Here is a 27,878-nt window from a genome sequence, read left to right as displayed (position 1 = left end):
CAGTCAAGAAGCTAATCTTTGTTGGGAAACTGAATAATGTTAATAACTGAACTGAAAACAGCAAATGTCTTGTGTATCAAATAGCCAGAGGAAGTTGTTCATGAAATTAAATAACATTTTCTACGAGATTGAAACAGCCTTTGTTGACTCAAGAGATATTCTTGTCATTTTTGTCAATGGTACTGCTGAGGCAATAATTGACATTCTTCTTCAATCTCATGAAACTTTTCTTGCCCGAGGGCTCTGTGGTTGCCCCTGCACCAGCTGCCTCAGAAGCAGGGCCTCTCTGAAGCCTGTCTCGAGGTCGTATGGAAGTGTCTTTGCTAGAGAACTCCAACTTTCAGCAATCCAACATAGTGTATAGAAACGCTGGCAGGTGATTTCTGGCCTGTTCTACATCCTAATGGCATCTTATTGTATACATTCCAAAGACCAAACCTCTGTATCAACTCTCTTTTCATTCACGAGGCAATAGCGCTCTTGCAAACGTTTTAAAGTACAAGCACCTCTTAAACAGCACACATGGGCAAAGCTGAGAGGCACAGGAAAGTTACATGTGCTGATATCTGGATCTGGGACTGATTTAAACTTAGATCTGTGCTTTCCAAGATGCTGCCTCTTATATATGTGTCCATTTATATTAGAGTATGCTATCTAATCAAGGACTGTGAGCCTGTTGTGCTGAGCACAAGGATATGTTAGAAGATCAGGGTGCTAGACATTTCAAGCACTGGGTGATTTTGTTTGTTTGTTAAAAGCTGTGTCCTCCTTGTTTGTTTTTTCTTCAGCAACTTCCAATCCTGTAACACCTAAGCCACCTCTGTTCAATACCTTGCTTTACTCGTTGGTGCCTATAATGGGAATTGCAGTGATTGTGCTCTTTTCATTCTGGATGTACAGACACCACAAGCTAGCGTATCCTCCGGTACTCGTACCAACCCAAGTAAGTTCCTGCGGTACGGTTTTGGTTTTTTGGGACTGTAAAACTGTTTTCTGAAGAGGTGAGAGAAAGGGATGTCCATCTGTCTGCTGGCTGAAGTCTTTTGCTACTTTCCTGGTTTAGAGATGCTACCGCTTGCTGTCCTCAAAAGCAGAAAATTAAGCTTTACTTAAATAACCTTATCTCCTTTAATTAATTGGTCCTTGAATGCACCAGCAACTACTTAATGTTTTTCCGTATCTGTGTGTTTGGGAGGAGAAAAACTAAACACAAAACTTCAGCTGGCAAAGACACGGTATCACTGGACAGCTGTGGGAAGTCGACTCCCACGTAGTTAAAAGGACTACTTGTCTGGAAGCAGTTGAGCTATATGCAACGCTTAGCTTAAAACAAAAATGAGGGAGAGATGCTGATTCATAATGGCAGTTTGCAGTGGATAGCAAATAGTAACTAGTAGAGGCTCAGTTGTTATTAAAAAATCATGGGACTGGGATAGAGGTATCAGTTAGAGGGAAGGTAAAGAAGGTGTTCAGCTGAAGCATAGTCCTGGGGCTTAGCTCATGAGCTGCTTTTTTTTTCCTCTTCATTGTTTATATGTTTTGTCTTAAAATGTTTCAGTTTTAGTGGTGTTTTGTATTTTACTTTGAAAATATTATGAGATTGTGGTCTCCAAATTTGAAATGCAAACTGGCTGCGTTGCATCAAAACAAACCTCATTTGGCTGCATGTGCATAGTTACTGCTGTTGTCAGGCTCCTGCAGATTCTAAAGGTGCATTTCATAATAGTTCTACAACTCCTTTTCCTCCAGTTATGTCTAGAGATTTAGTTAAGATTAAAAGGACTTCACGTAAAGAGTTGAGATTGCTTGTACTTCAGACCAAAACAGGAAAGATGAACAAAATGCCGTAGTGGAAATGGGTAGAGAAACAACTTACCCACAGCACTTGGGTCTTACAATGGGAAGTGAACTTGAGCTTCCTCACTCGGTTCAGGGACCACTCAGAATGCATTGCCTCTCATACAACGATTATATGATGATCCTTTTCACGGTTAAATAAAATTAAACCACTTGTTATTTTTGGCAGACTTACATTTTAAAAGGATTTCGATGTGCTTGATCTGTACTGCCAGCCTCTGTGACATTTAGTGTTAACTGCGTGACTTCAGGATGTTCCAGGAAGCAGCACTGCCTGTAGTTGACAAATAAGATTGTTTTGGTTTCAGTTTCGTAGTAATAGATAAGAAAAATTTGGGGGGAGGCAGTGGGCATATGTTCTTGCCAAATGAAAAGAACATAATTTAGAGGGAAAAAGTATGTTTCCTGTCCTCACAGAAAGTATTGCAGCTCCTCAAACCTCGTGCAATCTGTTAGCATAATTATTTCATCCATCTCCTTTTTTATGCAGTTAGGACTTTACATCAGCCTAGTAGTGTTCACTGTAACATCAACTTCCTAACTGTTGGTTGTGTCAACAGTTTCAGCACGTTCCTTTCCTTTCTTGGCTTTCTAGAAATTGCATAGTGGATAAAGGGAGTGAAAAGCAAGCGAATTTTGAATAGGTGCAAGAGAACAAGAACTTCAGCTTTTATGTTCTTCCCCCTTTGTATTGCAGTTCTCCTCTTGCGTGGTTTGTGTCTGCTACGGGAGTGGACACGTCAAATTTTTAATAAATAGGGTAATAACCTGTTTTGTTAACGTTCAGATTGTATCTGTTGGGATAAGTATACGTTGGAGCTTGAGCTAGTTATGGTGTAACAACGTTTTCTTATCTTGTGGTGAATATGCATTAAGATCTGATCTGGAAAGTCAGGAAAAGCTCCTTCTGACTTGAAAAACTCAATGAAATTATTATGGAAATGGAATATATGAATATTCTCCCACATGCAGCAGAGCAGTATTTCCCACTTTAAATTTGATTAGAGCTCATTTGGACAGGAGACAGAGGAAGCAGGAAGAGAGGGAAAAGTGTTGGTAATTTTACAGCCACGAAACAAACATTTAAATATTTATGCCATTAATATATTAAATATTAATATTGTGTTTAATAATTAGGGCATGGGTAGAGTTTGTAGGCAAATGGGTTCTTGTCGAAGTCTTTCTGTAGCAAATGGTAGGATGGATAGATGAGATGTAGAGCAGATACTCTTTAGAAAGCAGGGATTTCTCTCTGTGAGATACAGACAAAAGTTATCTCTTTTCACTCAGTTTATTCCTGGATGGCGATGGGAGTGCTTATGTGCAGTACACCCTGATGCTAATCTTTCTTTCAGTGAAAATTAAAGGACAGATGAGGAATAAGCAAAAGAGAAAAATGAGGAAGAGTGAGAACTTTTAGAAGAATTAGGAGAAGAGAATAAGTAATAAAAAATCCGAGAGCAACGCGCTAGGAGAAATTGTTTAACCTGTAGTCAAATGCAAAGGAGAGACATCTGAGAAAATGCAAACAACTTCATTTCCTTTTGAAAGTAAAATTCTTTCAAGCTACGTGCAGGTAACAAGCAGCCAGTTCCTACCCAAACTGAGCTCAGTTCACAGCTCTGTGGCTTAAATTCGCTGTCTGTTCCCTTCCCATGTGCGGATAGTTACTTATAAATTTTGTGTAATAAGATTTAATGTTCAAGATTGGAAAGCAGTAGATATTTTTGTTTCTTCTTTACATGCTTCATTCTTACTTTCTTTTAGGTATCTGGGTAGAGAGGTCAAGGGGGTTACTAGAGCAGGTGATTGCTGAGAGGCTCCTTGCCGGTGTTGACGGCAGAAGCGCTCGGCGGGTGTCGGGGCGGCCGCGGCAGAGCTGTGTTGCAGCCACTGCAGGGACCTGTCCTTCCTCCTGCTGCTCCCATTCCTCTTGGCTAACCTACCTCTTTGTCTCTTGTTTGTACTGTTAACTGTATGCCTCACTTTATTGTGTGGGGTGCTATCTAGTTAAAGCTGTCAAATTGTATGAAATCTGTCACTCTTTAAATTCTTAAATGAGTTATTAACAAATGTAAGTTTGCTAAATACATATGTGCATATGTAAAATGGTTTGAAAGAGCTATTTCATTTTCTTATTTATATTTGATTTGATCACACAGCAAACATACACTCATATGTCTGATTAAATTTGCTAAAAGATTGATTAGTGTTTTAAGTACTCGGTTCTGTGTATTTTGATCTGAAAAGAGTTACTTACCCGGCTAATTTCCGCTCATGAGCACCACATACGCTGCAAATGAAATGCTACCGTCCTCCTGAAAGGCTTTCACTCTCAAATTAGGTGTAGCTGAGATTTCCCCACAGTATCCTACTAATCCTCCTGGTAGAGCTATGAGTGTGGATGGCAAGGAGTTGATATGTTGTGCTCATCTGTGTTTTTTTTACATCTTTTGATCTTGGGCCAGAGTTGTCAGTCAATGCTAATTACAACCATGGTGTTACCACTCTGTCATCTGATAGATAGGACCATAACCTATTTTATGGCATAAATGACACAAGTAACACTTTTGGTTTTTTATCAGTTCACAGAGCTGTGGTTCCCAACATTTTGCATCCATACTGTGCAAAGAGAGATTAACCTCTTGTACTTTTTGTTGAGTGCCCGAGTTATGAATATCTTGCTGGATCACAGAGTTGCTTTTTTTGTTTCGTGGTGTTTTTAGAATAAAGAGTCATATGTTGAGAGGGTTGGGAAAAAAAAGCTTTACACATTCACATAATGTCATTTTTCTTCATAACCTATTTTTGTGCTTTCTTCCTAAACATTTGAAATTACTCGGGTCAAAGATGCTTCATGTTTTTAATCACTAAACACAAGAAAGCCCCAACCTAAGCCCGTTTGGTCTAACCAGAAACTTAAAAGCTCAGAATGGACAGATCCTGCTTTCAGCTGCTGCTCTCTATGAGTGTCCATAAAAGCAAGCTTCGTTGCTAAGAATCACCATTGCTGTCTTTCCTCAGAGACAAGGATTACATAGTTGAAAAACATGACTACATCTTCTGCTTTTAACTTCCTTTGTATCACTTCCTTTAAGCTTTTCACCCAGTATTCCCTAGATTAAGCACAATAATCTTTTGTGTGATTAATTTTTGGGTTTGGAAGGGTTTTTTACCCCATATGGATGAACCTCACTGATCATATATATAGATATATATACACACATATGGAGAACATCCTCTGTCTTCAAAGCCAGGTCCTACATGAACCAAGAATTAAGACTAGTTGAAGCACATATATCAAATGTAAAGATACATTGATCTTATCCCTCTGGTCTCAAAAGTTTTTTGGGCATCAAAAAACACTCTGTGATCTTGGTTGATGGCAATTTTGGAATAGCTCCCTTCCCTACCCTACCATGATAGTCTTTCTTCAGTGAAGGCACCCGACTATTAATAGATCTTTGTAGCTATGTCATGCTTTTGATATTTCAGTTTCAGAACTGAAAACAGTATTGTATAACATGAGGTGAGTAATGATAAGGGAGAAAAATCTTTAGCAGTGGCAGATGGAAGACACTCTCTGAACTACTGACTGCAGGTCCAGCTGCATGTGTGGCAGTGGGAAAACAAATTCTGTGTTGGAAACTAATAGGAAAAGAACATGTAAGACAACAAACACCGTTCTTTGCTGCAGCTTTTGACCTCACACATCTAGACCTGTGCCAAGGAGTTCAGTGGAGGGAGGGGTTGATGTGTGTTTAACTCAAATGGTTTGTTTCCAAAAAACCATGGAAATAATTAGCAATGACCAGTTTTGTTCTGGATGACCTTGGAAAAGGTTGGAGGGGTTTTTTTATTTGCTAAATTAAGTTTTAGCACTTAAAATTTCTGGGGTGATCTTTATCCCTTTGCCACACTAGGAAAAATCACAGTTGGCTGCTGAAGAAGAATGAAGACATTAAATCAAGCATTTTGTCTTCCAACCACATGTTTTTCTTCTTCTTGTTATAGATATTTTAATAGAAATGTTGTAACACTTGAAAAATGGAGAATAAGGAAGGGAGAGGTGTGTTCACAAGGGCTTATTCCAAACATAGAAAGATTCATAGCTACTTTGAAAATATATGGAGGAGAAGACAGCTGTTTATATGAAATGGGAAAAGAGATTGAACAACAAAGAAAAACTGGAGCTTGGAGAGAGGAAGAATTAAAAAACTCTAATAGATAAAAACTGAGTTAGAGCTGGTGGGGAGGTAGGAAGGAGTTAAGGTTGAGTACATATCAGTGGTTAATGAATAACATCTAATGAGTGGTAGAGTTGGTATTAAAAAGGAATAGCTGAGTGATCTCAAGATTTGGCCAGCAAGATGTGTGCACAATTTCATGTTCTCTAATGCTGTGTTTCATGTCTTCAGGGCTAATAGGAATTTCTTCTGTAATTGATTCCAATCAGTAGCTTGAACAACACAGGAGAGAGATCTGGTGCAATCCTTTGCTTGTAGCACTGTGAGGCACAGCCATGATATGGTTGTTAAAAGGAAAAAATCCAGAAGTACAGGGATACTGTGAGAAATGAGGTTGCAAAGTTATTACAGATGAGGAGTCCTTAATGTGTAGCAGGTAAAAAGCTTGCAACTGTCTTTTTTCAGCATTTGTGGGCTATTACAATACAAGTAATTCCTTAAAGTCTTTAACAAAGGGAAAAACTTGTGTAACGGGTAATTGAAAACCAATACAGAAGGGATGTGTGCTTTTGCATGGCTCAGTGTACAACCAGGCATCCAGAACCTGGGTTCTACATCTTGATGGCTTTTAAAAAGAAGATTTGAAGTACTTTCCTGAATTCTCAGTTTGCTTTCAGAATGAGCTGTCTCCATTTAAATAAACCACAGCTGCAGCTGTAGTGTGGGTTTTCTTGATCTTCAAGAGCTAAGATAACACAAATCCAGACTTAAGGTATCTTTTCCTGAGTAGCAGCCTAAAGGGAACTTTAGAATTGAAGTTAAAAATTAAACATTTCAGATTTGTTTCTGCAGTGAGCTTCAAGTTACTTTGTGTTTTTACACTGGCTCAAGCAGAGCGTTGTCTTACAAACTGTATGTTTTCGATGCTCTACTTTGCTTCTGGCTTATTATAAAGTTGGTTTAGGTTTAGGAGCAGGCCTGGACAGAGCAGGACTCAGAGGCTGATGCCAGAAGATGTGTATCCATCTGGTAAGGCTGATATAGGCAAGTACTTGGGGTCTTATTCTCATAGATACTGTCTTGTCATAAACACATTTAATGACTAACAAGGCTCAGCACTGTATTTCATTTACCATGAAGAATTTCTCTCTGTTTATTCCTTGTAAACAGTAATAATCAAAATAATCTACATTCTCAAGACCACACTGAGATTGCAGTCTTAGTGCTTTGGAATAGTCATAGGGTGGCTGAAATACCCATCTCAGTACATGGGATAAACATGGAACACCGTGTTTATGTAGATTCCTGTGACATATTTGAAGTTCAGAATACAGTTGTTGTGGATAGCCCAAGGTTTGAGGAAAGACCACAGTGCTTGGGGGGTTTTTTTTGGTCTAATTGGTTACAAATATTGCAATCCTAGTTTCCTTAATCCCTCATAAAACCTTGAGAGGTAGTTTTCAGGCAGTGTAAACAGGAAGTCAGTGTGTTTGTATATGTTTATGTGTACATCATAGCTATTGGGGGGTTGTTAATTGCTCCCAATTTTTATTCAAGAGTTTTATTAATTCCTGAAATAAGAAAGCCCATGTTTGCATTTCTGCACTAGCCTGATGTTGCTTGAACTGATCATACTTGCTTTTCTAATTAAAAGTGTGAGGTGATGGGCTGCAGTCTGAAGGGAAGGACAGTGATTTTTAAAATCAGGCAACCTATGATGTGCATAAATGTCTCTGTGAAAAGATTTCATTGCTGTCTAATTTATTAGTGTTTGGGGGAAGCTGATCCCCTGAAGAGAGTAGTGAAAGGCATGGGAGAGGAGTCTCATTTCTGTTTCGCATTTGCAGTTTCTCATTATGATAAGAGCAAGAAGTTTGGCTTCATCTATCTTTTTCCTTATTTATGAGGAATTTACATAATTCTCAGGAGCTGAAGAATTTTAATAGCAAATAGGCCTGAAAAAAATGACTAATAGTTGGGGTGATTTTTTTTTACAGCCACAGGAAAGATGTTTATTGAATAACTATTTCATACAAGCAATGCTTTGTGTTTATTTTTTTTAGCAGCAGTCTGTTCTTTGACTACTTGAGTTAGTAGAAACATGAGCACACAGAGATATTTCTATTACTCTGCTCAGTAGCCATTCCCTATCAGATTCACTTTTATTTTGCTTGGCTGCTGTTTCTTGGCAAAGGCATACGAGGGGCTTGGAGGAGGATCTCTCTAGCAGTAACTGTGCTCGTGGTTTGTGGAGTTGGTGCTGCAGAATCTTACTTGTAGTTTTTTTTCACATGCATGGAATAGCTGCCATTCTACTGCAACCACCTGCTCACAGAGGTTTGAAGATCAGCTGCTCTTGACAACCACTGTAAGGGTTTGCTGGTTTTTTTTTTTGTTTAGTGTGGGTTTGGGTAGGTTTTTTCCTCCCCTTACAAAATGCTCCAGTGTTCTTTAGTGCTCTGTGGGTGACAGCAAGCTCTACTACAGTATTTATACATCTGACTCCCAACTAATCTAGCCTTCAAGAAATACTTCAGGCCTTATATTATTAATTATTTAGATAATGCTAAGTGTGTGCTAGATGGTTTTCAAGCACAGAAAAAAGCCTCTTGTTGGCTGTGTGCTCTATAGCGTCCTAAGAACATAATGAGAAAGGGTGAAGAAAGGGTTGATTGCTGTTACATGGCAACTAAATACTTCAAGTGTTTGGATTTCATGCTCTTTGCAGTATCTATCTGATCAAATTATAAAGGATGAGAAAAATGGCTGAGGCAAAAGTACAGGAGGAATGGAGGTAATCTCAGTGCCTCTTTCCTCGAGTGACAGTGAAATTGTTCAACGAAGAAGTGAAAGTAGCACCAACAAGCTTGTCACTAAACTGTGGTTTTACTTCAGTAGCACTGCTCTGAGGCTTAGGTATTTATAATGAATTTCATTTCACAGTTTGTAAACTCCTGTGACCTGTCTGAAAGAATCTTTAATGTTGTAATCTCCCTTTATATATGCTGGCTATAACGTTTTCAAGCTCACTTGCTCTAGTTACATTTCTAGATTTATGGATCAACTTTAGTAATGTAGACCCAGTATGTGCTGACCTGTTCGTTTCTAGGGTTTAAGCTCTAACTTAGACATGAAGACGTGTTCGTTTTCCACAGCAATCTTACTAATTATCTGCAGGGAATGTTAAGAAATCCACGTCTGCCCTCTGCTGTAGGGTTGTGATAGGAACAAGAAATAAGTTTGCTTAACTTTTGTTTGTGTGTATATTGAATTTTCTGCATGTGTTTATATACTGTTTCATAGTAAAGTGACTGTTTAAACACCTATAGTGGACAGCTCTGGTTTTAATTACAAGACCAGTTCAGCTAACTGGTTAATTCTACTTTTGCCCATTTTCCTTTGCTAACACCAATGATGGACGTCTATATTTTAAGTGATCTGTTGTTAGTACAAGAAAGTATTGCTATCCCTGTGATGTTATTAATTCACAAACAATTTAGCTTGTCTCTTTTCTTATAAGCTGTTTTCTCGTCCCATTCTTGATGTAAATAGTAATTTCTTTTGCCTGTGTTTTTTTCCCCTCTCTACAAGCACGCCTTTCATATAATGATTGAGGTAAGATGCATTGATGTTTGTTCATGGTTATGGAACTTTCTGTGGACATGTAAGAAGTGTTTTTGGTATGAATTCCATTTTTTTTCAGTATTTTGGACAAGAAATTTGTAAGCATGCATGATCTAGAAATGCAGGTGTAGCCTTCATTTCGTAGCTTTCTCAATGTGCTGTAATTTCTCAGGCTATTGAGTAAAACATCTGCAGGGGTTGATAATGAAATACACCAGGCACAATCACTTTGTGGTTCTTCACCTTCAGAGTAGCTCATTGATGTCACATCCACCACAGTGTTTCATGGTTTGAGGAGTGGTGAGGGCTCTCCAGGTACAGCATTTCCTGGTAACCTCTGTCTAAGGCTGCTGCCCTGGAGGCAGTCAGCCCATCCTTCCTGCTCCTGTCTTTGGGTATCCGTTGTCATCTCCCACCTGCAAAATGCCTGTAACTGTTTGAGGTGTGTGGTCTTCATGTTGTGATTCTGAGTGATGTGATGGGGTTTTTTTGTGTGATTCAGAGGAGATTATCTGAAGATAAATATTCATGCACTACTGAGTCTCTGCTTTGACTTTCTCAATGTCCAGAAGTTATTTTTACTTGTGTTAAACTGCTGATAATTCATGTGAAACTACAGGTAACTGAAAACTGTTTGTTCATAAATTTGGTCATTACTTTTAGGCTTTGAAATGGAATATTGGGGAAGTCAAGATTTGAGTTGTATGTAATATGTATGTGTTGTCTCTGTAGGACTCTAATAACTGAAATGCCTTGTAAATGTAATTTAGAAGAAAACAGAATGCTATTGTTCAGTTATCTCCCCGAATATCTCACATCTGTAAAGAGTTATCAGAGCTCCTTCTATTTGTGTTACTGGTTTGCTTCAAATGCCATAATTTCAGTTAGGGAAGAAGATGAAGTATCTTGCCTACAAGTAACTGCTGTGTTTATATTACTTAGGAGAATATGTTTGCAATGTACAGTAGAGCAGAGTATTTTGTGGGGCAAAAGAAGAGGAAACTTGTCACCATTTAAAAGAAATGTAGTTTGGTACAAACGTAGTCAATTTCAGAATAACTACAAAATCTAAGAAGTCTGATTTCTTTTGCTATGTTTGGATCTTAACCAGATGATCTATAAAGTTGAAAATGAACTAGCCCCAGAAAGAGAGGAAACAACTAAGATAGTTATCAGACTCTTACAATGGCAACTGGTCTACCACATACCAGATATAGGGTGTAGAATAAACAGAACCTAGGGGGGAAAAAAGGGAACTATTTAACAAGGGCAACTTGCATGTGGTCTGTAAGTTTGAGAACTGTTTATATTTTGGAGTCAGGAAAGAGAAATGTGTCTATCACAACCCTGTTTGGATAACTGGTCTTTTTTTCCCCTTTGTTGTTCGTGATGATTGCCTGATTCAGTTGCCACACGAGAGATGTGACTGAAGATAAAGTCAAGTGCTGACAGACTGTGTTGGAGCAGGTCTTCGAAAGATCTGTTCAGTGGGCGACATTTTTAGTGGATTTGTAGCTTTGTGTTTGTTAAGATTCTCCTTGATCTTGAGAACCATTCTTGAAGACACTTAGGGAAACCTATTTCTGGAAGTTACCATTCTTCAGTGAATGTTTTCCCTTCTGTTCTTTTCCAGTGTGACTAGTGTGCACTACCTGACAGCTGACTGCAACTCCCAGCTCTTAAAGTCAGAACCAAAAAGCCCTTTTTGAGATTTGCAAACCTTACCATGTTTAACATAACTAGATGCTCACCATTTTGAGACCACCGTAGAACCCAAACTCACGGGATTAACAATCAGTGGCTTTGAGCTATAGGAAGAGTAAGGCCCAGCTGGGTATTAGGCACTGAACGACCAGTCAGTTCAAGTACTTGTTGACAACATACTGTTTCTGGTTTTTATCTGGCAGTAGGTCACTGTGCAGCAGGAATGTTTCCTGCTGGCTGTCCCAGGCTAAGGACAGAGTGTGTCTTTGAGGAGGTCAGCTACTTGGGATGAAATCACATGGGCCCGTGGCTGGCTGTTCCCAAAGGAGTGGGTCCTGCTTCCCCGTGCCTCACGGTGCTCTTTGTGCTAACCTAGGCCTCGTTGCAAACTGACCCCATGTGCTAAACTCAGAAAACTAATCTGCTTTTTAAAATAATTAAAGCCATGAAAGTTTTCTGTCAATATAGTGTATTGCCCTGATTCGTAGTGTGGTCAGAACAAGTACCAGAGTCAGCCCAAGGGGAGGGATGGGGAAAGCCTGGGAACGGGAAGCTGGGCCCTTCTTTTTTTTGACAGCTGTGGCAAGCTGTTAGACTAATATATCCACATTAAATCTTGACTTACATTATATCATCATTATGGCGCCACAGAGATGATTTGCAAAAGCCATGCAAAAGCCCGTGGCACGTTAAACATTTTTACTTAGAAGTGCAGCGAGTTGAAAATATTGTCAACGTTTCTGTGTAAAAATAGTACCTGTAGCGTTAGAATCACTGCCTGTTGGTTTTAACAAAGTTGTTTAAAACATCGGGGGGAAAAAAAACCCTATTCTTTTTAGTTAAGTTAGCAGAAGGCAATTATACTTTCCATTTTAAATCAGGATTTGTTTTGATTTGTGTGCGTGGGTGTGTGTTGCCTCTTCTTAAGAATGCCGGAAGTTTTGGCTTCGTAGAAATGTTCCAGCATGAAAGGGAAATGTGCAGGGAACCACACACAGGAGGTTGCTAAATAAGGTAGGGGGGGAGTGTTTTGAAATTACAGGATTTTCTAGGAAATAAGAAACTCGGGTATACTGAAAGTATATGTGAAAGTAAGGAAGACCTTACTGCTGGTCAGTTTTTACTGAGGAGTTGCTGCCTTCTCATGTGGTAGGTGCTGTAATTTCTTTCATCAAGTCTTTGAGAAGTGTTAAATGGTCATATGCTTAAAAAAATCATATAGTGTGCTTCTAAATATCTACAGGATTTTTGGGTGGGGGATGTGGAAAAGAGAGTGAGTTGTTCTAGCCACTAAAGCACAGATCTACTTCCCCTAAATTGTTCTCTTAAATTAGGCGAGTTACTTGATAAAATTGATTGTCTGATGTTAAATCCCCAGGTGCTGCACAGTGCACAGGATTCATAAAATAGCAGGGATTTTGTACAACTTAAATGATGCTTTTGTGAGAAAATTTGAGCATCTTGTTTCTAGTTCTGCTTGCAACTATTAGAAACTGAGGGCAGTGATTTCTGTGGTGCCTGAAATACTCATAAAGGGCTTTGTCCTTGAGTGAAAGGCAGCATGGGAGGGAAAACCTAACTCTCAGACTTCATTTTCTGTGTTGTTATTTGTCCAGTTTATACCCAGGGATGCTCATGTAACGACTTAAGCATCTATTGCTGTCATACCTACAAAAGGATTTTGTACTTTTTAAGGGGATAGTACTGTAATGTGTCTCAGCCTTGAATTTCAAACACTGCATTTTCTTTTACAGTTACTAATTTCTGGAATCAAGTTACAGTTTATTTAAATTGCTGTAATTCTCTATTAAAAACAAAAACTTGTTCTTTTTTGAAGGATGTATCTGTTGCTTAATAAGAAACAAGAGAATGGTTATTTACTCCTGCGCTTAAGCTACTCAAATCTCGTGTCGGATACAGAAGCACTTGTCTCCATTCTCACAACAGTACACTAAAAACCACAGTTGTTAGAAAATGCATCTTCAGCATGCACAAGATTTTCATGTTGCTGACTGAAGTGTTCAAATACTTAACTATAGAGTGCTCTCGCTCGTTCCATAGAAGCAGCTACTCCAGTGTTTTTCATCCTTTCTCCTTAAAACAGCACTTACAGCTGTGGCTGTTTGGGAAAAAATAGAGAAGCCAAGTGTGTGTTTTGGAGGCTTTTTTGAACAGAAAGCTTGAGGGTTTTTCTCATTGTGTTGTGCAGCGTGGGCATCATTGAAAAGAGATACCTGCCTTTCATTTGTATGGTTCTTCCTTTCATAGGTAATACTGATGCTTGTGGTGCAGTTCTGTGGTCAGCATAGACCTGCACTGCTGCTGAAAGCAGCCCTTTGCCCTCTCCCCAGCTGTGATCTGCTATCACGGCTGGTATTGACATTTGAAATTCTCTCCAGTAATTTGGACTCAGGAACAAATCCTGGTTTAAACTAACTTGGCAACGGAGGAGATGTAAAGAGGGGGAAGGTGTATCTCGTGGTGACAGTTTTGACTCTTCTGCTTAGTGACCACTACACACCAGAACTTGACTTTCTTGCAGAAAGCAGGGACTGGACAGGGGAGGTCACGTTTCTCTAGTTCCACACATAGGGTAATAAATACTCTTTGATGCAAGGGCGTATGTAAGTGGGTCTGACACATTTGTTCCAGGTAGGGAAGAAGCTTACATTGGTACAAGCTAATCTAGAACATGGTAGGTGGGAGAGAAAACGACAGCCCAGAAAGAAGCACATCTTTGGCAATGAAGTTGAAAATCCACTTATTATACTCAGATGATGTGTAAGGTACAGAATATCCAAGAGATGCACAAGATACTGTCACATTTTCTCTCCCAGAAAGGGAAATTGTTTGAATCTATAGCAGGAGTGGTGATTTTATGGATAGCTGTGTGGAAGCTCTGTCCCAATTGCAATTGCAGTTCCCAGCTTGTGCTATCATGTTTGAAAAGGAGTTGCTGGGCTGGCCCCTCAGTGAGGTATAAACACTGCACAGTATGACAAAGTAATCTCTTCAGTCTAATTCCAGTTCTGTTTCTGGGGTTCAGCCAAGTAGTCATGTTTCAGTAAGGTATTGGCTATCTGCATCAGCAAAAGTGAATCAGAAGGTTGAAGCATCGGTGCTGTGGTTCCTCACACCACCATTTGGTGGCTCTGGGAAGGCTGACTGGGGAGATGGTGCTGTTTGGTTTCCTGTGCCAAACATGCACACTGTGCACATGGCTCAGTGATTTCTGAATGAAAAATAATGTTAGCTACGTGCTGGAAGACTTTGTAGTAGTGTTGTCTGTCTGTGTACTTGTATGCAACCCCGTGTCTCCAGCAGGCAGTGGGCTACTTGAAGTAGAGCTGCATCAGCTTGTGAGAGCTGAAGCAGTACATAGTGACTGCAGACAGTGAGGGGATTCTCTTCAGCTCCACAGCCAAACTGCTGATGTAGAAACCTTCTGCTTCCCAGCTGATGGCTGAGGAGACACAGCTGAGCCACGGGGAAGTGGCCTTGGTGGCTCTGCAGAGTCAATTCAGCAGGGCTTTGAACTAAGGACTTAGGCAGGGCACACATGTCCAAGTACAAAAACTGCCCTTAAATGTACCAAAGGTGCTCATTTTAATTCTGTCTTTTAAAAAAGAGTAATGAGTAAAGCTTGATTATCTTTGTTCCTTAATTCCTGCTGTGCTTTTACACCTGGTTAGATGGATTTGTACTGTTGACTGTTGTTCAGCTGCTGCTTGCACATCCATTCTGAGCATGTTCTACAATCTCCTTTTTTCTTTCCTGAGGAGAAGGGTTGCTGTTTTATTTCGGGTTTGTTTGGGGGACTTTGTTGCAAGGGAGGCTGGGTACATGATACAAGTGTCTTCTGGTTTACAAGCCTTTATTATTAGTGCTGTCATCATAGATAGCACATATAATAACAAAATTAATTAATGGTTTTAACCTGATTTCAGGATCCTGGACCACCACCACCTTCACCATTGATGGGTTTGAAGCCATTGCAGTTACTAGAGATCAAAGCTAGGGGAAGATTTGGTTGCGTGTGGAAAGCTCAACTACTAAATGAATATGTTGCAGTCAAAATATTCCCTATTCAGGTAAGTTCTGAGTGTCCTGTGTTGCTTGTAATATTGCAGGGTTAAACCAACTTTCTCTAGTCACAACAAGAGGCTTTTCTTCTAGAGAATTTTCAATACATCCTGTAAATCTAAATAGATTTCAGTCTTGAGATGAAAAATGTGCAGGTAAGAGTTTGATTGAATCAAAGTAAGTGTTTTAATGCAGCAAACGTATTATTGAACCATAAACTCTGAGGTTTGTGTAGGTTTCTAGTCACAAAAACAACTTTTCTGCCATGGGTTGTTTTAAGCAGCTCTCAGACGTTTCTCAATCAGTTGTAAGGTGGTTGGTCCAATTAAATAAGCCTCCATTGAAATAATCTTACAGGAAATATCCTCTGAAGGCTGTGCTTCAGAATAGATTGTGCTCATCGTTTTAAGACCCAGCCTAGTTAAAGAACACCAAGTGATGATACACAATGATATTAGGATGGATTTTTACATTCATTAGAAACACTGCTACTTGAGGTAAAGAAATGTTGTGTTTTCTGACGACGAACCAAGTGTTGACTTCCTGACTGAATACATCCACAGGTTCTTATTCCTCTAGGAAGAATGGTTTGGATTGATGGTGGTTTCATCCATCAGGACAACATACCTTAAATGAGAAACCTCATCATTTTTAATTAAAACAAACCTTTTTCTAAGTCTTTACAGGGTTCTTGTTGATTAATGCAGAGACTGAACCATGCCCTGAAGACTAAAGCAATTGTGATGGTTTGCATTACATACACTTCAGTCCTAATCTCCAGCTTTCCATGTTTCCATTGTTCATATCTGTGATGCTTGAGGTTGTTTTCCACAATTGAAATTTGTTTACAACAAAATCAAGCTTTTCAGAGGATTTTCCACTGGATGTGAATGTAACACACATGAAGACAGTTTTTTCCTACTTCTGTGTATTTTAGGTTGGTCATTTGTAGCACAAATATTGTCATTAGTCTAAAGGTCTGCAATTTTAAAGTAATCAGCCTTATTATGTTAACAGCATGCACTATTCTTTCTTTCCTTTAGGTAGTAAATTCTGTCTTGCCAAAAAACCCAGGTTTTAGTCATTTTGACAGATCACTTCCAAATGCACAGTAAAGAGCAGAAGAAAAACTTGTGTCACGGGAAGTACCTCTTACTGTCCTTGCGAAAGTATCAACTTGGATTGATGTGTTCTTCTGTTTGCAGGACAAACAGTCATGGCAGAACGAATATGAAATCTACAGCTTACCTGGAATGAAGCATGACAATATTTTGCAGTTCATTGGTGCAGAGAAGCGAGGCACTAGCATTGATGTGGACCTCTGGTTAATTACAGCCTTTCACGAGAAGGTACGTTGGGTTCTCAAGCATGGAGTTTCTGGGCTTTGTTATTGTGGCAGAGGAAGAACAGCCTTAGGAATTTGTCACAAGTGTGAACTTCAGATGGTTAGGAAACTGAGTTTAATGTAGTGGTCACTTAGCTTGCCTCTTTTTCATTTCAGTTTCAGCCAGCTGAGAAAGTTGTCATCAGTCTGTACTTAATGGAGGTGTTTCAGAAAACAAACAAGTTCACTCTACTTCTTTACTTTTAAGAATGTGTATTTTGGAATGTTCCCCAAGTAAACTCCCATCTTGCAGGGGTTTATTTTTGTTTTCCTCATAGTAGTTGGTTGGAGTCTGGAAGGATGAAGTAATACACATCAATCCTATTTTCATATCCACAATAAGAAACGTGAATATCTGGAACTAAGCATATGTACACTTAATTGTTTTTTTAATGCATGTAGCTGTCACAGAGATGTGAGTACAAAAAGAGAACAAAAAGAAACCCCAAACTAAAACTAAGCACTGGCACAGGCAGCAAAAAGGCATTAAGAAGATGGTACCTTTAGCAGACTTCAGAAAGTATAAATCTGTATAACATGGGCAGGCTTGCATTAAGGCTAGGTCATAGATCATATTTCTGGTATTGAATCCTAGATTGTTTATTATGGCATTTCTGTCCCACTTAGGCCTGTGCTTTAATAATTGAGGAGACTAAAACCAGGCAACTATTTAAAACCATTGACAGATCTTCATGATCAAGTGGATAACATCAAAATAATTTGCTTTTCTGATTGCCATTTTTGCTTGGGGTTTTTTTGTTCCAGAGCTTTAAAAGCCTGTGAGATGACACTAATTGATGGAAAATACACATTTTTAATTTTACTTTTAAAGTGGAGCCTCTAGATTTTGACAGCCCTTTGTTCATTTGTCTCTTTTGTGTTGGCTTCTCACGCAGCAACACAGTGACACCTCACAACCTGGATAATATGCAAATCCATGAAAATCTGTGTATAAAGTGGGCTGTGGAAGGGACTTTGAAGAGGAGAGCTTTATGTTGAATATTTTTTATCTTTTTATTCAGACTGTGTATTTCACTCAAACTATTGTAAAACTGGAGTTTACTGTTGTTGGTCCATAGGAAGAATCACAGGATCTCAAGGGTTGGGACCTGGAAAGCTCATCCAGTCCAACTCCACTCCCAGAGCAGGGCCACCTAGAGTAGGTCACACAGGAACTTATCCAGGCAGGTTTGGAATGTCTCCAGAGAAGAACTGACAGCTAAAGATCCTAAAAAATGGTTATATGCAGTTCAGCAAGATTGTTGAAATTGAATCCAACCTGTAAACTCCTGTTCCCAGAAGGTTTTAAGTCATGCATGTAAAAACAGGCTCATCTTAATACAAGATTACACTATCTGGAGTGTAGCTCCCACTTGTGACACGGACAGTTGAGCACACTTCACTGGCAAATGTGCCCCTGAACATTGGCCTGCTCCCCTGTTGGGGTGATGAGTAGATGCATCTTGATTCTATTTGTAAACTAGAAAGGGTGCAAAGATGTGAGGTTTATTTAAACTAGCAGTTGTTTGCATATGAATGTGCATAATGACAGGGTCTGACAGAAAACAGAGAAAAGCAGCCAGCACGTTGTGTTCTCTGATGGTACAGGCCATCTAGACATTTTCTTCATGACCAATTGCAAGTGAAATTGATGTTGAAGTCGTTTTTCCTCTTTGCTGTGCAGGGTTCATTAACAGACTTTCTCAAGGCTAACGTGGTTTCTTGGAACGAGCTGTGTCACATCGCTCAAACAATGGCTCGAGGCCTGGCTTATCTCCACGAGGATATACCAGGGCTGAAGGATGGGCACAAACCTGCCATTTCCCATAGGTATGGTATACATAACACGCTGGGAGGTGCTTGTCAGCCTCCTCAGGAAGATCTGCTCAGCCTAAGTCGGGTCAGAGTGCAAGGGTATTGCTTACAGTTACATACATGAGTAAAAGTTGAAGTTGCCCCAAAAGATCTTTGTTTTACACAGGTAATTATTGAAGTGTGTGAAACAATTGACTTTGTAGCTGTTAGAAGCAACTGAAACACTTGTGTATGTAACTGTAAGGAATACTGGATGCTTTCAGACAGAAGCATTTGCTGTAAGTGGCATTGTAAGTGTAGGGAGCTGAAATGATAATGGCAACCAAAAGGAAAGATAGACACAAGTGAGAGAAATACACATTGTGCAGAACTGGGAACTTCATGAACAAAACTGCCAGACTGATGGTGAAGTGGGGGAGGGGGAGAGGTGCACGTGGGACAGATGGGAATCTCTGGATCGAGTCCATGATCTGTTGTTGCTGCAGGAGATCCCGTGTCTCCGTGCTAGAAACAATCAGCATTCATTTCTCGAAGCATTTTGTTTCCTGTTACTTAAACAAACAAAGTGTTGCTGCCACTGAAGTGTGCAGTAGCTGCATTCTTATTTCTGTGTTGTACATGCTTGTAAGTGAGCATATATTCTTGAGCTAAGCATAACTGATAGCTGCAGTTGCTGTCTGTCCCATTTCCACAAGTGTACTCCTAGGTGGTGTTACTCTGCTGTTTAGAATGGTTGGGGTTGGAAGGGACCTTTAGAGATCATCTAGTCCAATCCCCCCTGCTCAAGCAGGTCCCACCTAGATCAGGACACACAGGAATGTGTCCAGGAGTGCTTTGAAGACCTCCCAAGAAAGAGCCCGAGAACTGTCTTGCCTTTGATGTCATGATCTTTGCTTTATCACGTTACTTCTTCCTTAGAACATTAGATGGTATTTCATGTTCTAGGTCTCTAACTTTTATTTTGTTTTTCCGCTTACCTTGAAAGGGACATTAAAAGCAAGAATGTGCTGCTGAAAAATAACCTTACAGCTTGTATTGCTGATTTTGGACTAGCTTTAAAGTTCGAGGCTGGAAAGTCCGCGGGGGATACACACGGACAGGTAAACGCTGGGTTCTGTCCAGAAGTGGTGCAGCTGGGAACTGCATGTGAAGGGAAATGGATAGCTCAGGTATTCCTCCTGCACAGGAAGCTGTATCCTCCACCCTGCTTTTGGTGAGCTGCAAGGAATGTGGCAATCTGTGCTTTCTCCTTGGGATGGAAATTGAGCAATTCCTTAGGTGATTAGGGATCACAGTTTCCCCACACACACAGTTTCCTTACACGGCCTTTCTCCTCCCTTATTTTTATTCTTTCCAGAGGATTTGGGCAAGAGAGAGTGCTCTTCCCATATTCTAGTAATGGTACTGCTCAGAAATTGAGGAGTGGCACTGGCAGTTGGTTTCTGTCTGACCTAGCAACAGTCCCTGTCCTGAACTGACAAAGGTGCTGATCTTGTCATCCAACGGGAAACCGATTTAGTACCGTGTACTTGTGGAGTAACAAACTTGAGCTTAGAGCATTGCAGCTTCTGGAAAATTGAATGTAATATTAAATATATTTAGTTTGAGATAGAGATTCACAGTTTATGGTCAAGAGACAAAAGATTATAAGACTTCTGTGACACCACTGAGGAGAAACATAGCTGTGGCCATGAAGGTTTACACAGTGGAGTGGATCTTGTTCAGGCATCATGTAGCTTCTCATTTATTCACATGATGTAATTTCATCATTAACTTTGGCCAAAAAGAGTGGATATCCCCAAATGTTTCCTTTCACAGCCACTTCTGTGTAAGGGATTTCATAGAGCTTTCTCTGTATGAGCTGCACTTTGGTAGCCAGTTTTCCTTTGCTTTTATCCTGGTACAACTGACCCCCAGCTCACTGCAGCCTCCTGTCAGGGAGCTGCTGAAAGTGCTGTTGTCTCCCCTCAGGCTCCTTTTCTCTAGGCTGAATATCCCCATTCCCTCAGCCCCTCCCTAGTCTATGTGGTTGTTTCTTACTCCTCTTGCCTACTCTTGGATATAAGGATACAAGAAACTGCCAAGATTTAGCCCTGAGCAGGGAGAACCGTGATGCTTTTAATCTGTGACAGGAATAATTAGTACTGGTCTATAGGATGACTGTGATTGGCACCAGCCAGAGTGGCTGTGGGGTCATGTTGATGCTTAGTGTGCAAATTCTTACCCTTTCCTGTCTTTCAAAGGTTGGCACACGAAGGTATATGGCTCCTGAGGTACTAGAAGGTGCTATAAACTTCCAGAGGGATGCATTCCTGAGGATAGACATGTACGCCATGGGCCTGGTGCTCTGGGAGCTGGCGTCCCGCTGCACCGCCTCGGATGGTAAGCAGCAGGCTTCTCTGTGGGACTGCCTCAAGGAACTGGGGTGGGGCTGTATTTAAAGCAACACATTGGAAGGTAGATTACACCTATGGGATAAAATTTAACGAGGGTGGCAGCTGTGTGGGGAAAGGAATGAAACAGCAGCACCGTGTAGTCACTTGCTAATTCCCCTCAGCCTTTGGCATCCCCGGTAAGTTTACTGGTATGTGGGCATCTGCTATGTTTCTCTCTTCCTTACCACAACCCAGAGAAGAGAGTTACTGCAGAGCTCCTAAGCTGATACACATCATCTGAGTTCAGGCTGATACTCTGGTTGCCAGAGCATCTCCCTCAAACGTATTGTGTTCATAAGCTGCAGCTCAGGTTAGACCCCTCTCGATACCAAAGGCAAGGCAATGCAAGGCCAGAGGATTCATAAGGCAACACCTGATGCAGCTGAAGATTTCCCAGCTGTGTGTAAGCACCTGGGCTCCTCTTGCCCTGCTGTGAACTGCTCTGTGATACCTTGAGAGGGCAGTTGTCCACAGTGGCACACAGAACAGTCTGATCCTGGTTTAACCCCAGGTGCCAGAGTGAGGCTGTGCCATTGAAGTTCTGTGCCTCCCTGCCCTCTTGCTCTTGGTTGAGAGCTCATTTTGGGTGCCCAGCATAAGTCAGGTTCAGTCAAGAACAAGACAAAGGGCAAGGTTTGGGAGAAGGTTCCATGTTTAGGTCAGCAGCTCAGTTCAGCTACATGTAGGTGATGTTTTGCTTCTCTCTGCAAATGTGGTTGGGATTTTTTCCTGAAGGTACCTGATCCATCCCACTGAGTCTCATCTGTACCACAGTGTTCATTCTGTCTTCCCCTTCCTTCTTTGTCCAGACTTCACATCTGGGAGCATAAAGTTGCAATAACAAACCATCTGTGGTTCAGCATGCAAAGCCTGGTCCCTGGGGTGCAGTTACAGACAATATTACACATAGCCTTCAACAGGAGGAGTTCTGTCCTGGGCTGTGTGGGCTGGAGAAGGGAATGTGTCCCTTCCACAGAGGGATGCAGTTGGGAGCTGCTCTTCCATGGGGCATGTGGCATTTGAGAACATTCATGAGTGCCTGTCAGGAGCCATCTCAGTGAGCAGGGACTGAAAGGGCCTCCAGACCTGAGAGCAGGAGCAGCATTTGTCCTGCTGAGGCCAGGGTTGGAGAGGCCATGGGTGCAGGGGCAGGGAGAGACTGTGGGTGCAGGGGCAAGGAGTCTTGGTGCCCACGTGCCCCAAACCTGCCACAAGACACCTTCTGCTTCCAGGCTGCATTTCTAAGATACCACTTGTATTTTTGTCTCATTTTTTTCCCTCTAAAGCAAAATTGGTGGTTTAACTTTTCTTTCTTCATCTCCAGGCCCAGTGGATGAGTACATGTTGCCATTTGAAGAAGAAATTGGCCAGCATCCCTCCCTGGAAGACATGCAGGAAGTTGTAGTTCATAAAAAGAAGAGACCTGTTCTAAGAGAGTGTTGGCAGAAACATTCTGTAAGTAGCAACATCACCCAGGGCTCCTGAGTTCTGACACCACCTGAATTGCAAGTGTGTTCATCCTGTGTTGTGGCCATTGTGCTGTCTCTTAGGAGGAATTTAATCATTCCAGTAGGAACTGGATGGGCTGTAAATTAATAGGTCCCTAACAAGGATAAGGTAACACTTGGTTCTGAGGTTGCTAATGCCAGGACAAGGGGTAACAGGCACAAGCTGGAACACAAGAAGTGCCATTGGCACAGGAGGAGAAGCTGGTTTAGTGCTGAGGTGAGGGAGCCCTGGCCCAGGCTGCCCAGGGAGAGTGTGGAGGCTCTTTTTTGGGAGGTTTCCAAACCCACCTGGACTCCTGTGCCCCCTGAGTGAGGAGAACCTGCTTTGGCAGGTGCTGGGACTGGAGCAGATCTGCAGGGCCCTTCCAACCCCCATCATCTGGGAGGGTCTATAAAACAAACATGGTGCAGCTCCCTGTTGGACAGGAGGGTTAGAGCTCAGCAGTGGGGCCTTGCAGTGCAGCTCCCTGGTGACTTGCAGGCGAGCCCACCCTTGTGCAGCACCACACTGACTGTGTACCCCCCAAACTGACTGTGTACCCCCCTAACTGACTGCGTACCCCCCAAACTGACTGCATACTCCCCTAACTGGCTGTGTACCTCCTGTAACTGACTGCATGCCCCCTAACTGACTGTGTACCCCCCTGACTGGCTGCATACCTTCCTAACTGACTGCATACTCCCCTAACTGGTTGTTTACCTCCTAACTGACTGTGTACCCCATAACTGACTGCATACTCCCCTAACTGGCTGTGTACCTCCTCTAACTGACTGCATACCCCCTGGCTGTGTACCCCCCTGACTGCATATACACCCCTAACTGACTGCATGCCCCCTAACTGACTGCGTACCCCCCTGACTGGCTGCATACCTTCCTAACTGACTGCATACTCCCCTAACTGGCTGTGTACCCCCCTAACTGACTCTGTACCCCCCTGACTGCATACCCCCTGGCTGTGTACCCCCCTGACTGTGTACCCCCCTGTGTACCCTCTAACTGACTGCTTGCTCCCTTACTGTGTACCCCCCAACTGCTTACCCCTTCAACCGACTGTTCACCCCCCTGACTGGCTGCGTACCCCCTGGCTGTGCACGCCCTGCCTGCCGGTGCAGTGACAGCTGGCTGTGTGCCCGCAGGGGATGGCCATGCTGTGCGAGACCATCGAGGAGTGCTGGGATCACGACGCGGAGGCGCGGCTGTCTGCGGGCTGCGTGGAGGAGCGCATCATCCAGATGCAGAAACTCACTAACATCATCACCACAGAGGACATCGTGACTGTGGTCACAATGGTGACAAACGTTGACTTCCCTCCCAAAGAGTCCAGCCTATGATAGCCGCAGCGCTCGTGTAGCTGACCGCCAGGACTCTCCTCTGGAGCTGCCGGAGCTGCCGGGCCCGCGTCCGCCGGCGCCGCCTCCCGGGCGCACGCAGCGGTGAGTGTCTCTCTGCCTGCGGGAAGCCTCTGCGGAGCGCCGGCCAGGGCTGTTTCACCCGTCCTTCCCCCTCCCCGCCTCCCCCCGGCCCCTGGGTCCGTGGGCCTTTCTGCATTCCCTGCCGGGACTTGGGGAACGGAGCCGGGACGGAGCCGGCCCGGCACGCGGAGCGTCTGAAAAACTGACACCGGATTTCTTAGTGACCCTGTCAGAAGAGACTTTTTAATTCCTTTCAGTGAACTGCTGGCATTTTGTTTTTTTAAATCAAACATTTCATTTCAGATTCAAAACAAAAACACACACACAAAAAGAAAAGGGTGACTCGTTTTTATTGCATTTGCTGTTGTTTATAAAGAAATGACTATTGTAATGCCAATATGACACAGCTTGTGAATGTTTAGTGTGCTGCTGTTCGGTGTACAGAAACAAACAAGTAATCGAGTGGGATAGAGCAAAAGAGGCTTCCAAGTATTACTTCACCTCCCTCAACAAGGTATACCTCAGTTCCACCTCCGCTGAACCATGCCGTTGACGACACTAACGCGACTGGAGTTGATGAATCGGTCCGTGTTTTTGTAAATGATGTACTTCAGATTCACTGTGTTATTTAAAAAGGGTAAGCTATGCTTCATGCCAACAGTAAATGGCCATTCCTAAAGCAGTGTTTTTAGCCTTTTCTTGTACTAGCTTGTTGTGTATAAAGACAAAAAAGAGCGCTGTTCATCCAAACAAACCTTTTCCTTCCTGCTTTAGTTGGAAGCTTTTCTCTCCCCTCCGTTGCCCAGCGTAGCTCGTACCTTTATTTAACTGAATCCTATTTAGGTTTGCTGTGTCTGAGGAATATTGGAAAGCTAAAGCATGACTTTTTTGGGGTTTTTTTTAAGTTTCTGTGAGCTGTGACACTGGAAAGCTCTGAGTTCTTGTTCTTTTTTTTTCCTCCTGAAAGAAGTCTTTCCTCCTATTTATGTCTGTGAAGAGCTGTGCCTCACGCCCCTTCCCTGCCGCTGAAGGGCTGCGGGGCGGGCTGGCACCCGTTCAGGATCACCTCAGGTAGCTCAGTCAGCCCCGTTCCCCATCCCCTCTGTGCTTTGGGACGGCTGCGCTGCCACAGGCCCGTCCTGCCCTCCCACGGAAGGCTCCAGCCACAGGTTCCACATCATGAACACTCACAGGTGTCAGGGGTAGCTGAGTTCCGCTCACAGCTCCACACGTGCGGTGACCAGGGAGAGGAAACAAACGCCAACGGCCCGAGCCCCGACTCGGACAGCGAGGAGACGCCTGGAAATGGCTTTCCCAGCCCCACCACTGGAGTTGAGGCAGCCAGGCCTTAGGTGCAGACAGGCTGGTACCCAGGTGCCAAAGCTCTTTTCCGTAGGGCTCTTTCCCTACCTTGATTTGATCCTTTACACAACCTTCCACAGATTCCATCTGCCTGTGGCACAGAACCAGCGGCGGCTCTGCCCAAACGCCCTCCCTGCCCTGTCTTTGGAAAAGCAGCTTGGAATGGTTTAAATGAACCCTGAAGGGCTCTCACACAGCCCCAGCATCCTCCAGCTTGCACGTGGCCTCGATCTGTGTGTGGTGGATGGAGCTGACGGTGGTCGGCGTGCTCGTGGCAGGGAGCAGCCGGGCTCTGGGCAGCCCAGAGAAGCTGCTGCCAGGGGTGCAGCAACGCTCAGCGGGGCTGGGAGAAGAAATAACTGGAGTTTGTGGCCACTTTTGCAATTGGCAATTTCATTTTGCTGGTTTTCGGTCCAGGGACAAGACTTGACAGGACACCAATGAAGCAGCTGAGTCCTTGAACAAATGAGAATCCATTTGTAGGTCACTGGAGGCCTCTGTGCTCCCAGGGAGCCTCAACCCCTTCACTAGCAGAAGCGGAGTAAATACAGATGGTGTAATAACGTGTTATCTGAGATCTGATGCAAAACTGTGTAGGGTGTGCATCACCTGTGTGTTACCCTTTAAACTTCAGCCCCTGCTGTGTCTGGCAGCAGAGCAGTGGGGCTGGGGCATCGCTCGGTGCCTCACGCTGCAGCTGCCCCTGAGCTTAACCCCACAGCAGCTGAGCTGCCACAATCTAGCTTCCTGTCTTAAAACTGCCCTGGGGTAGCCCCCTGGTTTGAGTGGTGTTCTCCTCCCACATTCCTGGGTTTTAACAGCGTGATTTTGTGTCCCTGGGAGAAGGATGTTCATAGTACAGACGCCTTTCCATTGCTAAAGGGGATGTCAAAGAGAATGTCCCTGGAGCTGTGGGGCAGGAGGGTTCTTGTGGGGAGCCTCAAGTGCCCTTTTGGCCTAGTCCCAGAGTACAAGATGCCTGAGGTGGGGGTACAGGGCAGGGTCTCTGCCCACCCTGGGGCCTGAGCGAGGGACAGGGCCCCTGCCCACCCTGGGGCCCTTTGTGGCCATGTGGCCTCCTACCCTGTGGCTCCTGGCCCACCCCTCTTCACTCTGAGCTAATTCTATTGACCGCAGCCCGTCCCTGGGACACCCCTGAGCGCCTCGGGGGGCCTGGCCAGCCGCTTCAGCTGTGTCCGAGGGTGAGGAGGTTGGAGGTTCGGTGGGGCCATGGGGCTGATCCCTGCTGGGGGCAACAGGACCCTGCGCTGCCAGGGGGGAGGAAGCCCCCGCGGTTCCCTCTCTGGGGGTGAGTGGACCCTCCCCAGGCAGGGTGAGGCTGCTGTGGGGCAGCAGGAGGGGGGCTCCCCGCGCTGTGTGTGCAGCTGCCCTTGGTAACAGGCTTTGCTTGGTGAGCAGCCGGCACAGGCGCAGGAGGCTGCGGTTGTGGGGCAGCAGGAGGCACGTAGCGTCCCTGCTGGAACATCGTTTACCTCAGATACTCAACCAGCAGTACTTTTGGGGTGGGTTTTCTTTCCCTCTCTTTATTTTCGACGCCGTTTCAGTCCATCTCCTGTTCGTTACCTCTCCAGATTTTGGTAAGCAATGATTTGAACTTTACTCTTTGTATTTGTCAGTGTTTTTGGGCACAGGTTGTTGTACTACTGTCAGAAGGTACTTGCTGTTTTTCTGCAAGTGCCATCAACCAACCAACCCCCTCCTCGCCCTCCCAGTGATTGTTAAATATTGTACAAATTAAAATGTATACTCTTGCTCCCCTCTATCCCCAAAAAGTTACAATAAAAAAATGTGACTACTACGACTTGCAGCTGCCTTTTGTTTCCAAAGCCTGACCCTGCAGGAAGAGTGAGCACAGGGGCAGGTTCTGCAGCTGGTTCCTGAGCTGCAGCCTGATGGAGCAGCAGAGTGAGACAAATACCATTAACCCAGGGCCACCAAGATGCTGAGGGGACTGGAGCAGCTCCCTCATGAGGAAAGGCTGCGGCACCTGGGGCTGTGCAGGCTGGAGAAGAGACTGAGGGGGGAGCTCATTAATAGTTACAAATATCTAGAGGGTGGGTGGCAGGAGGCTGGGGCAGCACTTTCTTCTGTTGTAGCTAGTGACAGGACAAGGGGTGACGGGATGAAGCTGCAGCACAAACAGTTCTATTTAAACATAACAGAAATCTATGTCACTGTTTCAGTGAGGGAGCCCTGGCACAGGCTGCCCAGGGAGGGTGTGGAGGCTCCTTCCTTGGAGGGCTTCAAAACCCGCCTGGACACGTTCCTGTGTGACCTGATCTAGGTGAACCTGCTTCTGCAGGGGGGTTGGACTGGATGAGCTCTAAAGGTCCCTTCCAACCCCTACCATTCTATGGTTCTATGAACTCTTTGGCCAAAGGGCTTCCAAGGGAAAGCTCAGCAAAGGGGGCCCAGCCACAAACCAGCCACTGCAATTTCATCTCTGGTGGACTGAAACCACAGGGCTGCTAAAAATGCAGATGAC

At 43.4% G+C, this 27,878-nt stretch overlaps 1 protein-coding gene across 2 annotated transcripts in view; it reads left to right on the top strand.

The window, feature by feature from the left end:
• ACVR2A (activin A receptor type 2A) overlaps positions 1 to 27,194 on the top strand; it is a 69,279-nt gene extending 42,085 nt beyond the window's left edge. For both annotated transcript variants that reach the window (XM_062004781.1, XM_062004780.1), the window contains exons 5-12: positions 789 to 943; positions 15,320 to 15,463; positions 16,661 to 16,804; positions 18,524 to 18,669; positions 19,640 to 19,754; positions 20,898 to 21,036; positions 22,414 to 22,544; positions 23,735 to 27,194. In XM_062004781.1, the coding sequence (XP_061860765.1) occupies positions 789 to 943; positions 15,320 to 15,463; positions 16,661 to 16,804; positions 18,524 to 18,669; positions 19,640 to 19,754; positions 20,898 to 21,036; positions 22,414 to 22,544; positions 23,735 to 23,929 (1,169 nt within the window). In that variant the 3' untranslated portion in view covers positions 23,930 to 27,194. The remainder of the gene's footprint in view (positions 1 to 788; positions 944 to 15,319; positions 15,464 to 16,660; positions 16,805 to 18,523; positions 18,670 to 19,639; positions 19,755 to 20,897; positions 21,037 to 22,413; positions 22,545 to 23,734) is intronic.
• The last annotated feature ends 684 nt before the right edge of the window (positions 27,195 to 27,878 follow it).

This window comes from Colius striatus, chromosome 11 (assembly GCF_028858725.1).
Source record: "Colius striatus isolate bColStr4 chromosome 11, bColStr4.1.hap1, whole genome shotgun sequence".
Classification (NCBI taxonomy): Eukaryota; Metazoa; Chordata; class Aves; order Coliiformes; family Coliidae; genus Colius; species Colius striatus.
Note: the sequence above shows the minus strand (reverse complement) of the source record. Positions and strands in the feature narration are given on the sequence as shown.